Below are 13,054 nucleotides of genomic sequence, written 5' to 3' on the forward strand. Positions count from 1 at the left end.
ACTAGATGGCCAAGACCTAGTGTTTTTGCAGTATTTCGACACGCAAATGTATGACGTCACCATTTCAACCATCAATGAACGCATGGAACTAAAACAAAGCTTAATACAAAGGAAAAGCTGGAGAGGTTACAGGTGACAGAATTACCCACGATGTCGGAATATACCGCGTTTACGCTTATCAATAAAGCTTTATAAAAATCAAGGGATCAGGCCGACCAGGCGGACCAGCTGGATCAATTTTGGTCATATAAACCACTATTCCTAGAATTCCAGCCAAGGAGCCTCAAATTCACTCGAATAATGCGACGACTAGGCTAATGCCACTGTCGAGTGTCGGAGTTGTAGTGGCGGTCGGTGGTGTACGGCTCATAGCCTGCTAATGCTGTCATTGCTTCAACAACAAGTTAACTGCGGATGTCGTTAGCGATGGATATACCGCTAACGCACACTGCATTGAACGATAAAAATCACACATTGAATGAAATTTTATCACTCTGAAACCATACATTTATAATGAAGACAGAAGAAACGTACCTCATTAGCCGCTACCACCCTCCATCGGTATCGAACATGGCTAGTTGGCTACTGAAGGTTAAAACTGAAAAATTATACAATTTAAAGAAGTTAAGTCAACATTGCCAGTTGAGGACTTCCAAAAAGATTTGGGTAATTGTAGCTATGAACAAAAATCGTCACAGCAATAATAAAAATAACTTTAACAAATCTGAACACGAGCCACTTCGTTTTAAGACAACAACACTAGCACTCAGCGGTAACTGACTGAAGTAGGATTATGATTCCAACGTTTTTTCATCCTATCTGGTAACCAATTTTGATCTCACGATCATGCTATTGGTAAATTACTTATTTTTGTATATCCCTCGAAAACAAAGTTCATGGTATAGAGTGGAAATTTAGTATTGGTTGAAATGTGTGTTACTAATGTAATATGACACGAATTATTGAAAAATGGACTGCGATTTATAGTTTTAATATAACATATACCACATTAGAGTTGCCTAACCTCGTGAAAACGATAATTTGATGTTGTTTGCTACATGGAGCCAATTGGATCCAATATCACTTTTATCTGCTTGCAAAAATACAGAGATGATCATAACGATGCATCAAATTAAGCAACCTTTAAGAGCAAATTGTAGGCATTGCGTAATGTTGAAGCAAAATATGTGAGCAAAACAGGTTAGCCAGCACACGCAGGAGAGGGCTATAAAAGTGTGAATAGTTTTATCTCAGTATCAGACGAAATTTTGAGTTTGGCTGCTGAAATCCTCAACTGGGCAGGGTGGCCCAGTGGTTACAGTTCAGAGTACCATGATTGGCGCAGAGAGGTGCGGGTTCGATCCCATCTACCTGCGACAGTTTCTGCCTTCTGGTCAGAATCGACAAGGAGGCCGGGCTGTTAAGCGCAGCAGAATTGTAGCAGTGAGTTGCGAGTTCGAGACCGCAAAATGCTGTGAATTTTCTGCGATGTCAAGAATCGGCGACAGGCCTACGGCCTACTAAACGCTGAAAGTGCTATTATTATTATTATTAATTCGACGTTGCGTTCCTCGCTCATAACATAACATAACGATGTCGGCGCTAAAGAGTAGGCGCGGCATCGTAGCTCTGATGTTAAAGGTTACCTAGCTGTGCATGTTTAGGCTCAGCGTTGGCTCTGCATGACGTCTGAGAGTTCCACATGTCGGTGACGCGAAGCGAAGCGTTGTTGCGTTGATGAGTGGACCCGCAGGTTATTTAGTTAATAATCGTGACCCCTGGTGTAGGTTCTTCTTTCATATTCCAGTAATCTCTTTAGTAATTATAGCCAAGATTATATATAGGTACACTCACGAGTCACGATCTTCCACTGCATTCAATTCTGGCCAGGTACTACTACACCATATTCAACTGCTGTTGTGTAAGGAATTTACACGAATATAATCGCTGATAAACTTTATTTGAGAATCCACAGGAAAAATCTTCGAAGGTTTTCGAAGGCAAAAGAATTTAGAACTGATGAAGAAGTGGAGCAACTGCAACCAGAGAAAGAATACAGTCTGATTAACTGATAAACTTAGTTTCAAGGATGCTTCATGTGATCATATTCTGTATTCCAATTTATCGGCATATGATTTGACAGTGAACTTGATTCCCAGCATTAACCTTGCGAAGTTGCGACACTAAATACGGCAGCAGCAAACAGAAGAGGCGTTAAGTATAGACTTAAAAATCGATGTGTAGGTAAGATATCTAACGCAATTAACGCAATATTAGAGATTGCACCGGAAATCCTAGGGTCGCAGTAATAAAGTATAGCAGCAGTTGCAAGTGTAGCTGTAGTCCTTATTTCGGCTATTGTAATTCTCAATTTAATGATCACCCAAAGGAGGCAGTCTTAATGTCATTCCACACAGAGGAGGCACAGGCTCTGTACGCATGATATTACATCTAATTATACACAAGTAATTCAAGGACTAATCAGCGTACCACTGAACGTCTAAACGCTAGAAATGAACGATAGTATTGGTGCTTGTGCATGTCGTGAGTTTGTTACGAAATCTTCGGTGCAAAAAATGACGAAATTAAACATTTAAGCAAGAGAGTACATCTACTAATCAAAGAACTGTAAACAAGATGCATGATTTTACCTGAAGATATAAAAATATAATAGATGAATATTCAGTAACACCTTTGAAGTGTTACCTAAAATCGTCTATCTTTTTCACAATAAACCCGAAACATTGTTGCTCTGGTTGAGAGCTGTGAGTTGCAGTCTTTCCTAACAAACAAATTTACGGATTTGATGGTAAAGCCATCCATCAATTTCTGTATACTTTACAATCGATGCTAAATAACATAGATGGATTACGCAGTCATCTCTTCGAGTTCCAAAAATTGAAGACCGGGAAAGGGCCGTGCTCCTTTATATAAACTGACACGAATATTGTCTTTCTTGCGTAGCCAAAAAGAAAGTTTATGCCAGTAAATCAATGCTCCACAATTTCCAAATACATATAAAATACGCTATTTGAAAAGACGATTTAGAACGCACCGATAATTATTAGTTGTAATGGAGTGGAGTCAACTTATACGAGCTATTGGTCCTTTTCTTCAGCGCGGCACTCACAAACGAGCAAGCACTGGTATGCTCTCTGTTTACAACGACAGGGAAATGATAATAATTTAGTTCCTGTCATTTTCAGTCTTATAAATTAATATGTATTTCCTCCATACACTCTCCGGGATCGCAGAAGGTAAACTATTCATGTCAAAAATTGCATACTTTTCAGAAAGCTATTCTCTCCAGGTTTGTCCTCAGTCCGCAATCCAATGCCGGCTCGGCAGCTGCTGTTGCAAGTATAACTTTTTTAACCGCAGTGTTATGTCACTCTGCAGTGGTTTTAGTAGTGACAAGACGGCTGCTTTGTATCGTAAATTATTTACGGGAATACTCTTTTATTCAATGACTATCTGAGTATTCTATCTACGACATTTGGAGTTAGAGCCAGCATCTTTAATATCCTTCATTCTGATCAAAGATTGTACTGAAATAAAGAAGAAATGTACTCCACAGAATGAGCTACAACTTCAACACGCCATATAAAGTCCAACTAAGTGGTAAGCAGCAGAAGGGCCTTACTATTGGCAGATACTAACTAGGTGAGAGCTTGCACGACATGCATGAGTACGCTATTAATTCCAAGTTTCCAAACTTTGAATACTAAAATACTGGTAAAAATAAAACAATACCGCCTGACAACTAGAAGATCAGAAGTATCGTAAGAAATATAGAGTATTCAATCCTGCAGAAGTCTCAACAAATATACCACTGCGCCTCATTAGATAGTTCAACTTTAAGGAATAGGCATCATCAAAAGACAACAATTTACTCTTAATTTCTATTTAAATGATCGTTTAATTATGTCATGGTTACACAGGAATGGAAAATACTTAAAACAACAAGCAGTCGAGTACAATACTTAACTAATGGAAACGCTTCCTTATCTAAGGCAAACATTATAAATAGTATTAATAATATCAGGGAGGAAACTCATCACCGAACTGTTTATCATCTATGAATAATAAATACAAGCCTTTTCACCCCAAGCAAGCCGTCGCAACATAGTATTGCAAGATACACCAATTATAGGAACTTATTTTTAGGTAACTTGAAAGTTCATCACATGGCATTCTTCGAATCGTCATTTTTCAGACGCAACTTTTGTAGCGGAGATTTTTTCCTCACTAGAATATTTTAGAATATAACATGAAAATGTTTGTGAACTGAACTGAACTGTGAACTGAATGAATTGAGGGATTTTTCAGTAAAGATCGAATTTTTGGATATCCCAGAAGCACAAGAACCCCCACACATTTAAAGGCCAGAAAGAAGACTTTGCGGTTCATTAGGACTTCAAGACGCATAATCAAACGCTCATTTCTTAGCCACTAAGGCTGAAAATTAAGAATATGATAAAACTCATTGAAATATCAATTACATGCAACACTGAAATCCTGTCTAAATTTTGGGGCAACTAGGCTTGCGTATGTCCACCAGGCTGTGGACATACGGCGCAATGAACTAGACTTTATAGGCTGCTATTCCGTCTATCGTTCTTACCCACGGAAAAGAATATGACTGAAGTGTGACGTTGTGCGAAGGTGGCCTCTTAACCCTTTGTCGACTGATTATATAATTGTTTGTTACCTGACCTTTACAAACGCGCTGGATCGAAATGTAAGTGGATCGATGGAAAACGGGCTAATATGAAGAAAATATAATCATTTCGCGTTTCTTGGCACCATTCAGGACTTATACAGACAACTTCGTTAGCAGGCTGCTACGGCTAGAACTTTCAGGGCACAATGATATCGCATTACTCTTAAGGATGGCACAAAAATTGTAGGTGACAGTGAGAATTTTTTTCATGGCGCCAACAAAATTAACTCTAAAATCAAAGGCACAGACGAGTCTCAGTGTTGGCGTCGTGCGGAAACTATTGCGCCTTCATTGGCTTGCTGAATGATTCCAGTGGTGGAGCGCAGGCTGCGGTGATCTCCGCGGCATAGGCTTTAAGGAAGGAGGCGAACTCCATGGGGTGCATGCAGCGTCCGAGGTGGTACAAGAGAAACCAGTCGCCCAGGGAGGAGTTCGAGCCCACGATCCCAACCACCCGCCGCCCCGCCAGCCGGCCACGGAACTGAAAATGTGAGTCGAGGCTCAGGTTTAGTTGAACTTAAACTTTATAAATTGGCACCAGATAAATGAAATTACATGATGTATGGCTGGCAGAAGAAAGAACAAAGCTGAAGATTAATAAACCGAACATATGTCAAAACTTTTTTAGTGCTCATTGAAAACGTTAACAACAACAACGTGGTTCAGGCGAGCGTACGAATGCGAGCGAAAATTAAATTGACTGCAGTTCCGTTACCACAACGCTTGATCTCCATCGTATATGACTAGGATTGTTCACATAAATATGACAACTAAGTTTTCCCTCGAGTGACACGAATTAAATATTAGAGTAAAAGGGTAATGAATTATGTGAAAACCAACTTTTCATAGCATGAATTATTGACATTTAAAGCAATGAGCCATGTTTAATTGCCTCCCTTAATTGTTTGACAAGAACTGAAATATCCCGGACTTCAGATAAGTTAACACTAACGACTGTAACGAGCAATAGGTCATGCGAAACCCATTCCACAATTACATTGAACTACACAGCAATACGTTATACCCCGAGTAGGGCTTTACATTGAGCAAGCAAGGGTTCTTACATTGAGCAAGTAAGTGCGCAGCGGTGCGAAAAGGATGATACAGATCCTGTAGAGGAGCCAGAGGATGGTGACGAAAGCGAGCAGCACCATCCAGTACCACAGGAAGATGTATATCTTCACGTTCAAGATGTTGACTGCCATCACACACATGCTGTCGTGCGACTCGATGTTCCCAGATGCACCAAATTTCCTGGACAAAAAAATATATATATATACATACCGCAGATTCATCCCAAAATTATACGAATTTAAACCTTAGGGCGCTCACCACGAGACAGCTTGGACTTTAACTTTGAATTCGCTTCCGATAGGATCATAAACCAATTCAAATTTCGGTTATTTTGGCAATTGACATATCTTACAGACGTTGAAGGATGCCAAAAGCGAATTTTGTATTAAGGATCAGTAGAAGTTCAAATAGGCACTATTAAAGACTCGTTAAGCAGTCCATTCATCGTAATGAGTCTTCATTTGCAATGAGCCCGAAATGTCATCCTGATCAGATGCTCAGTGTTTCTTCGCTCCTCTGGGACTAGGAAAACTACAGGAAACGGTTTTTATTGAGTTACATGAGCTTAACGCGCCCGCTTGAATAGAGCGCTTCATAAATACGCTACTGGGAACTGGCGAACACGTTTATCACTGGGTTTCCCAAATTAGAAAACGAAATTAAAATTAATGCTTGAAGTAAAAGTTAACTTATATATGCTTATATTATGGTTTTAAAGTGATATTTCTTACTGATCTCATAACATCGCACAATAAAAAGCCGAACACATCAACGCACACGATCACGTAAATTCGATTCATTTCTGTAATCTGCTTGTGAAATTTGCCTCAGTGGGAGATATCAATGGAGAATAAAGAGCATCGTTAGAAAATAGTGTTACGCATGGTAGATTACCGATACTTATCTTGGTATACTTATATATACATATACTTGGTATGGTATTATACTTATCATGGTATTTATACTTTTCATTGTACTCGTAGGTAACAAGCAATACGCATGACCAGACGGTATAGCACAACAAAGGCGGTATAGACACGTCAGTCAGTCATGCGGCTTATTAGATCTGTTTTATCCTACTTAGATATCATTGTTATGAAATATTTCCACTGTGCCAATCAATGGACGACTATGCTCAGCTTCAGACGAAATAGGCATTTTTCATTTTAATATGTGTTTTTTTGTCGGCACTAGACACTCAACTTAGGCTGCTAACCAGCATAAGGAGAATTTATTGTACAGGAAAGCGAGACAACCAGACGGCGTTCGTTGACTCGCCCAACGGCTTCTTTGTTCATCGTTTGTACGTCACTTATAAGAGACATTGCCGGTGCATGATGCAACTCGTGTGCCTCAATGGTAGATGTTATCACACGCAAATCTCAGCAGCAGATGAAAAACATGTAACGGAAAATGAATTTACCATTAAATAGGTAAATCAACAACACACTAACTAATCACACTCAATAAAAATAAGTATCAAAGGAAAAGACGAGTGCTAATAAAAACTAGTACCATGAACTATCAGGCGGTCTACAGCACAGGCTGAGCGCAAAACATAATTATTTATTTATACAACACAGGTTACTTTGTGAACTACTCTATATTTCCGATCATATTTTGATTAAATTTTCAACGTATGTCTTCTTATCAAACATATATCTCCGGTCAAATTGAGCTATAATTCATAGGCTAGTTTGAGCACTGAATTATGCTGACGTAAGGAAAACGAAAGATTACAAAGAAGCGTTGGGCTTCCATGTAAGCAGAAATGAAGTTCCACTTCTCGATAATACGTTGGACGAGCTGCGTATCCACGCTACCGACCGGTAGAGATACCGCCCGATTATAAAGACACAAAGACAGTAATTAATTAGGTACGAATGCTATACAGGTATTGTGAACTGTAGTTAGGAACTTCCGGCAAGCAGGTGCACAGGTGTTGACAAAGAAGGAGGCAACCCACGTTCATACAACTGAGAAACATGCTCAGATATGATTTTAAGTATTGTTCGAGTTTCAAACTAATTTCTCAATAACTGAGGCATATTTATGAGGTGTTGATAGGATTAGTCATCGAAGTGCTGAGCGTAATGACACTCTAATGGCTGATCAATATTCATAGTTGATCCAGGGAGAGGTAGCGTATCAATAAATGCATGTTCGAGTAATCAATTAGCGTGAAAGTCATACATGCACTCAACGTGATTATGGAAACATTAAAAATGGATGAAGTCAATCATACTCATTCCTATCTTCTAAATAATCGTTTACAAACAATGCGGTAGTTTCAGAATGGTTTGCATTGTAGTTCGCAAACACCTATTGCTATTACATATTAAACCCTGAGTTCAGGAGAGAACGCGTTATTATCTGATGAACTCAACTCGTTCTCATTAACTTTTATGTTATTTTATTGTTTCAAAAGCGCTATTGATAATTGGAATTTTATGCATAGAGGATATGTGCAGCATGGAGAGAGGGGCAAATGCTGAAGCCAGTATGCAGCTGTGATTGAGCGCCGCCTATTTTCAGTAAAAATGTAAAATGATAAGTGAATAGAAGCAAGCGACATTTTCTCAACTGTGCAGCGAACATTGTTAATTCAGATGATGGGTGTTGTGCTTCATCTAAAGATTTAATGATTGGATACTTGGTTTAAAACTCCTACTGAAGAAAATTATACCGAATCCAGCCTATGGTCTATAAGTTAATTTTAAAACAAATGTAAAGATACTTTAAAAACTTCACGATTACAAGAAATCAATAACATCATTGTTAGTGTAAAGCTAATCCTGTAAGAAAGTGGAACGCACACGTTCACAAGATCAATCACTTCAGAAGCAAGTACTCAGAGTCGACATTGTTTTGGCACGTAAATATAGGCCTAGATAACATATTCTCTGTCGACACATGATAATCTCGTATCGAGGTGTCACAACTTATCAAACTTGATAACCTCGGGCTAGTCGATTGCCGATTCCATCGCGGCGTACAAGCGATCCATGTCATTACCCCGTTAGGAACTAGTTCGATTCCATGAGTGTTTTTATAATGGCATAAGGCAACAACAAACAAAATGCATGAGGACGAAATCAATCTTCCGAGCTGGCATTGCAGATATGGAAGAAACCCAGTTTGCAGCTCCAACATAATTTAAAATCATAGGCGTATCATCTCTGGCAATTCAATCATCTATCCCGTTTCAGTATTGATTTTTTAGTGTAATCAATGAACTGTTGACTCAAAAATACTGTAATGTTAATTAACAAATCTTTGAAGATTGAACAAATCACAACAAGGTGATTTCAAAAAGTATCGAACATAAATTCGAACATAAATATATGAATATAAAATATCGAACATAAAGAAATAATGGCGGGTAGGCTCCTATCAATTGGTGACGGGGCGGAGGAGCAAATTAATCATGCGCGGCCGTGAATTTTTCCCCGTCCGCAGATATCGTCTTTGTTATCAATAGGCCTCCGTTTAAAGACGTATGTCGTCAGATTTTATTTTCAATGGTGTCAATTTACGTATCGGTAACATGTCATTTTACGTTTTCGCATGACAAAAAAATGCAAAAGGCAATATTGCATCGAATATTGCTGCGGGTCATCAGACTCTCTTCTGACCATACATCGCAGCTCCGTATGACTTCATCTCTTAACTAAAACTGAAATGCCACTAAAACTAACCCTATTTAAGTCAAGAAAATACATCATGCGGAATTCCGCGGGCCGCCTACACACAGTTCCAAAAACTGCGTTCCAGTTGTGTTTCCAAAGATTGCGTCGCGTTGGTAGAAACACTTTCATCACCAAGGAGACTACTTTGAAGGGTTGCAAGTTTAAAGTTTTAAATTCTAAATCAATAAATGTACGCATGCTGATCAAAGGTTCGATACTTTTTAAACATCCATAGCTAGACGGATACAAATTAAGTATTATTACAACATACATGGCGACTGGGGATGATTTCATGTAATAATAATATCGCGGTTTCAGCGTTTATTAGGCTGTAGGCCTGCCGCCGATTCTTAACATCGTCGAACATTCACAGCTTGTTGCGGTCTCTAACTCACAACTCACTGCTCCAAGTCAACCCGGCTTCCTCGCCGGTTCTGACCATTAACTGGCGCACAGAGCTGGGATCGAACCCGCACCTCGCTGCTCCAATCCTGGTACTCTGAACTTTAACCACTGAGCCATCTCTAAGAATGTGTTAGTTACATACCTGAATGTGCACTTGGCGACTCTGGGGAATATTTTATCCATGGCGTCCTGGCGGAGGTCGGAGTCTGTGTTTTGAAGGCTGAAGACCTCGGAGCCGTACGCGATGAAGGTGCCGCCCAGGAACCAATCCGTGATGTAGATGTTGCTGATCACCACAACCAGACACAGCAGCTCGCACACGAAAAATCTGTAACGTACCATACCCATTATTTGGTGAAGTCAATTACAGCATTGAACGCAAGCCAACAATAAAACAGGTAGGTACACAAAATCATTCATTGCTTTTAATCCAGGTTTTAGATAAAGCTACAACTTTGAATGCAAGCGTCTCATAAGTGAGAAAAAATTGGAACAGCAAGTAAAACATTTGTCAGGGAGCCCTTCTCTTATTATGTCTCATAAACTTGGTGCCAGCTGCAAATTCACTTATGCTATCACCTGGAAAGTATTATTTGCTACCACAAAACTAAATTTTACTGCATCAGGCCAAGTGAGTATTGCATGCACTGTCATGCAGAAACAAAATAACAAAGGAATGAATCGCACGCGCAAAAGGTCAAACAGCTGATCAATTTTACCATCAAATATTTGTTTGAAACAGTCCAAATAATATTTCAAGTCGAATACTAGGTATATTGCAATACTTTTCAAATTCATCGATTAAATTAAAACGAGTGCGAAATCGAAGGGAACAAGTAATAAAACTGACATCTAACATTCGAGCCATTGATTGTTCATCAAGATAAATGAAGATAAATGACGAAGCCTCAAGAGGAATAAAAAGAAAACACGTCTTATATAGCGCCATTCAGTTGTAGGCTGCGCGTATTGTATATAGGGTATAACTTACTGCGCAGATGTGCGCCGATGCTGAATTTAGTTGCGAGATGGCGGTGGTCGATATTTTAGGCTTACGCTCACATAACGACCACAGCCTGAGACAGCATTTTCAACGAACGGCCTTTCGAATAAATTGGCTAGATGCCGCAGCCTGACAACGCGCAAGCATTTCATTCAACTAGCTTTTGAACTAAGTTTGGTTTGAATGTGCTGGCTTGATGGCCATAGCCCGACAACTCGCAAGCTTCGTCAGTCTTTGAACTGAGTTATGCTCCACTGTGCTGGCTCCATTTCCACGAGGTTTTTGCCACGCCTTTTCGCGCTAGGAAATTAAAGTAATGTCGATGAGTTCGATAAATTATATTCATTTCATAAACACCTTGTTGTTGAGTCCGGCACGATCAACCAGCACAAGGCAGCCAGATAGCCTAAAAACGGGCAAGTCCGCGGACAAAAAGGTCTTTAATTCAATATATGCCGGTACTAGTAAATTTGTAATTTCCGGTGCAACAAAATTATGTTACTTTTTTCGCACTTGTAAAATTTTAATGAAGTCGTACTACCATCAAGAATTTTTGTCGGCCGACGCAACTGAAAAAAAATTGATCTTGTCATGAATAAGCACCCAAGCATGAGTACCAATGAGGCAATGACCTTATAAAGAAAACGCACCTTAGTATAAACCTTTAGAGAATAAGAAAATGTTTGGCTGCAAAAGGAGTTTTTTTAAATTCTTATCTTCAAGAATTCGTGGGGCGATATCGCTTCTCAAAAAATGCTTTTGAAGCTTCAGGTGCTGAGGTGCTGGTATTGTGGTTCAGTACCACTATGACTGTCATTGGGGATTAATTATTTTGCAATGTATTTTTTTACATAAAATTGTAATTAATAAAAAAATGTCTAAAAATACCTAATTTGTTTGTAATGTACCGTATTCATTTAATTACCCTTGCTAAGAATAAGCATCTCAGTAATGTTTTTGTTAAGAATACGCAGCCCAGATAACGTCGGTGCTTATTCTTAACAAGATCCAAACAAATAAGTAAATGAATCACGGAATTTATCAGGAAAAAATACCAGCTCCCACCGGTGAGTCGTACCGCACTAAACGTGTTAATATTTAAATTTTTTTTTGGCCTTAATTTCATTTACGGTTCATACTAGTCTCTAGTCTAGTGAGTTGTTAGGTAATTTTTCGTAGGTACAACGAACATAGTAAAATTAACACAGAACAAGTAATATGATTAGTCATGCAGCCTAGACACTATTGACGATGCTATTCCATTATTTGCTAAACCGTGTTGGTTTGGGTAGGTTATCATAAAAAATTCTCAGGCATTATTTGTAATCAGATAATAAACAGAGCAAATGAGGAGATGCGGACTTACCTGATTGTCCAGTTTTTATGCATATTGACGTGATTCATCATGTACTTCATGAGAGTTTGATACTTTTGAGTATTCGATCCATCGTTTAGGCTTTTTTGATCCAAGCCTTGTAGTATCGAAGTAAACAATCCTCCTTCAAAGTTCTTCCACAAAAATCGTGGCAAGTAGAACGACAAAGCTTGTAGAAACAAGACTATTGGCACCCATTGATAGTAAGAGTTGTAGACGATTTCATCTTCATTGTCGTGCGGTCCAACGCCTGGGTACACAACACTAACCCCCGTTTGGTTATGTTTCGTAACCGAGTACGTGGATGTGAAGAAACAATAGGTGTTCAAGACATTTTGTGGTATTGAGTTTCTGGGAGAGTAACATTCCATAGCAGAGCCGAAATACTCTTTAGCAGATATTAGGGCACTACTCACCATGAACACTATGAATGTGTAGCGGTAATGAAGGTGGAACATCACATTTTCAACGCGGGCTTTCTGCCGCTTCAGAAGCTGCCCGACTGCTAAATACTTGAGCACCATTTTAACGGTCGTCTGCTAGTCGAAAAAAGGTAATGTAACTGATACCAGAATATGCATACAACAATGATCAAAATCGGTTTCAATTCGAAAAAAAATCACTTCCCAAAATCAGATAAAATCTCACATCACCGCAGCAATTTCAGCACAGTCCTCCCGTCTCTGACTTCTTGCCAACACTGAATAGCCAGCCGCCTGACCGCCTCCTCCTTCGTCGGCCCGAGATTCTCTTGAACGCACAGTACTCGGCATCGCGGCCAGATA

The 13,054-nt window shown here is 39.3% G+C and overlaps 1 protein-coding gene across 1 annotated transcript; it reads right to left on the reverse strand.

The window, feature by feature from the left end:
• Positions 1-2,597: 2,597 nt before the first annotated feature.
• On the reverse strand, positions 2,598-12,992 carry LOC108681197 (innexin inx2). The gene is made up of 4 exons (XM_018170202.2): positions 12,261-12,992; positions 10,034-10,219; positions 5,788-5,977; positions 2,598-5,204 (listed from the first exon to the last, which is right to left on the reverse strand). Exons 1-4 carry the CDS (start codon positions 12,791-12,793, stop codon positions 5,001-5,003), a joined length of 1,113 nt encoding a protein of 370 aa, XP_018025691.1. The 5' UTR covers positions 12,794-12,992; the 3' UTR covers positions 2,598-5,000.
• Between the last annotated feature and the right edge of the window lie 62 nt (positions 12,993-13,054).

The sequence above is a fragment of the Hyalella azteca genome, unplaced genomic scaffold, assembly GCF_000764305.2.
Source record: "Hyalella azteca isolate HAZT.00-mixed unplaced genomic scaffold, Hazt_2.0.2 contig11811, whole genome shotgun sequence".
NCBI lineage: Eukaryota > Metazoa > Arthropoda > Malacostraca > Amphipoda > Hyalellidae > Hyalella > Hyalella azteca.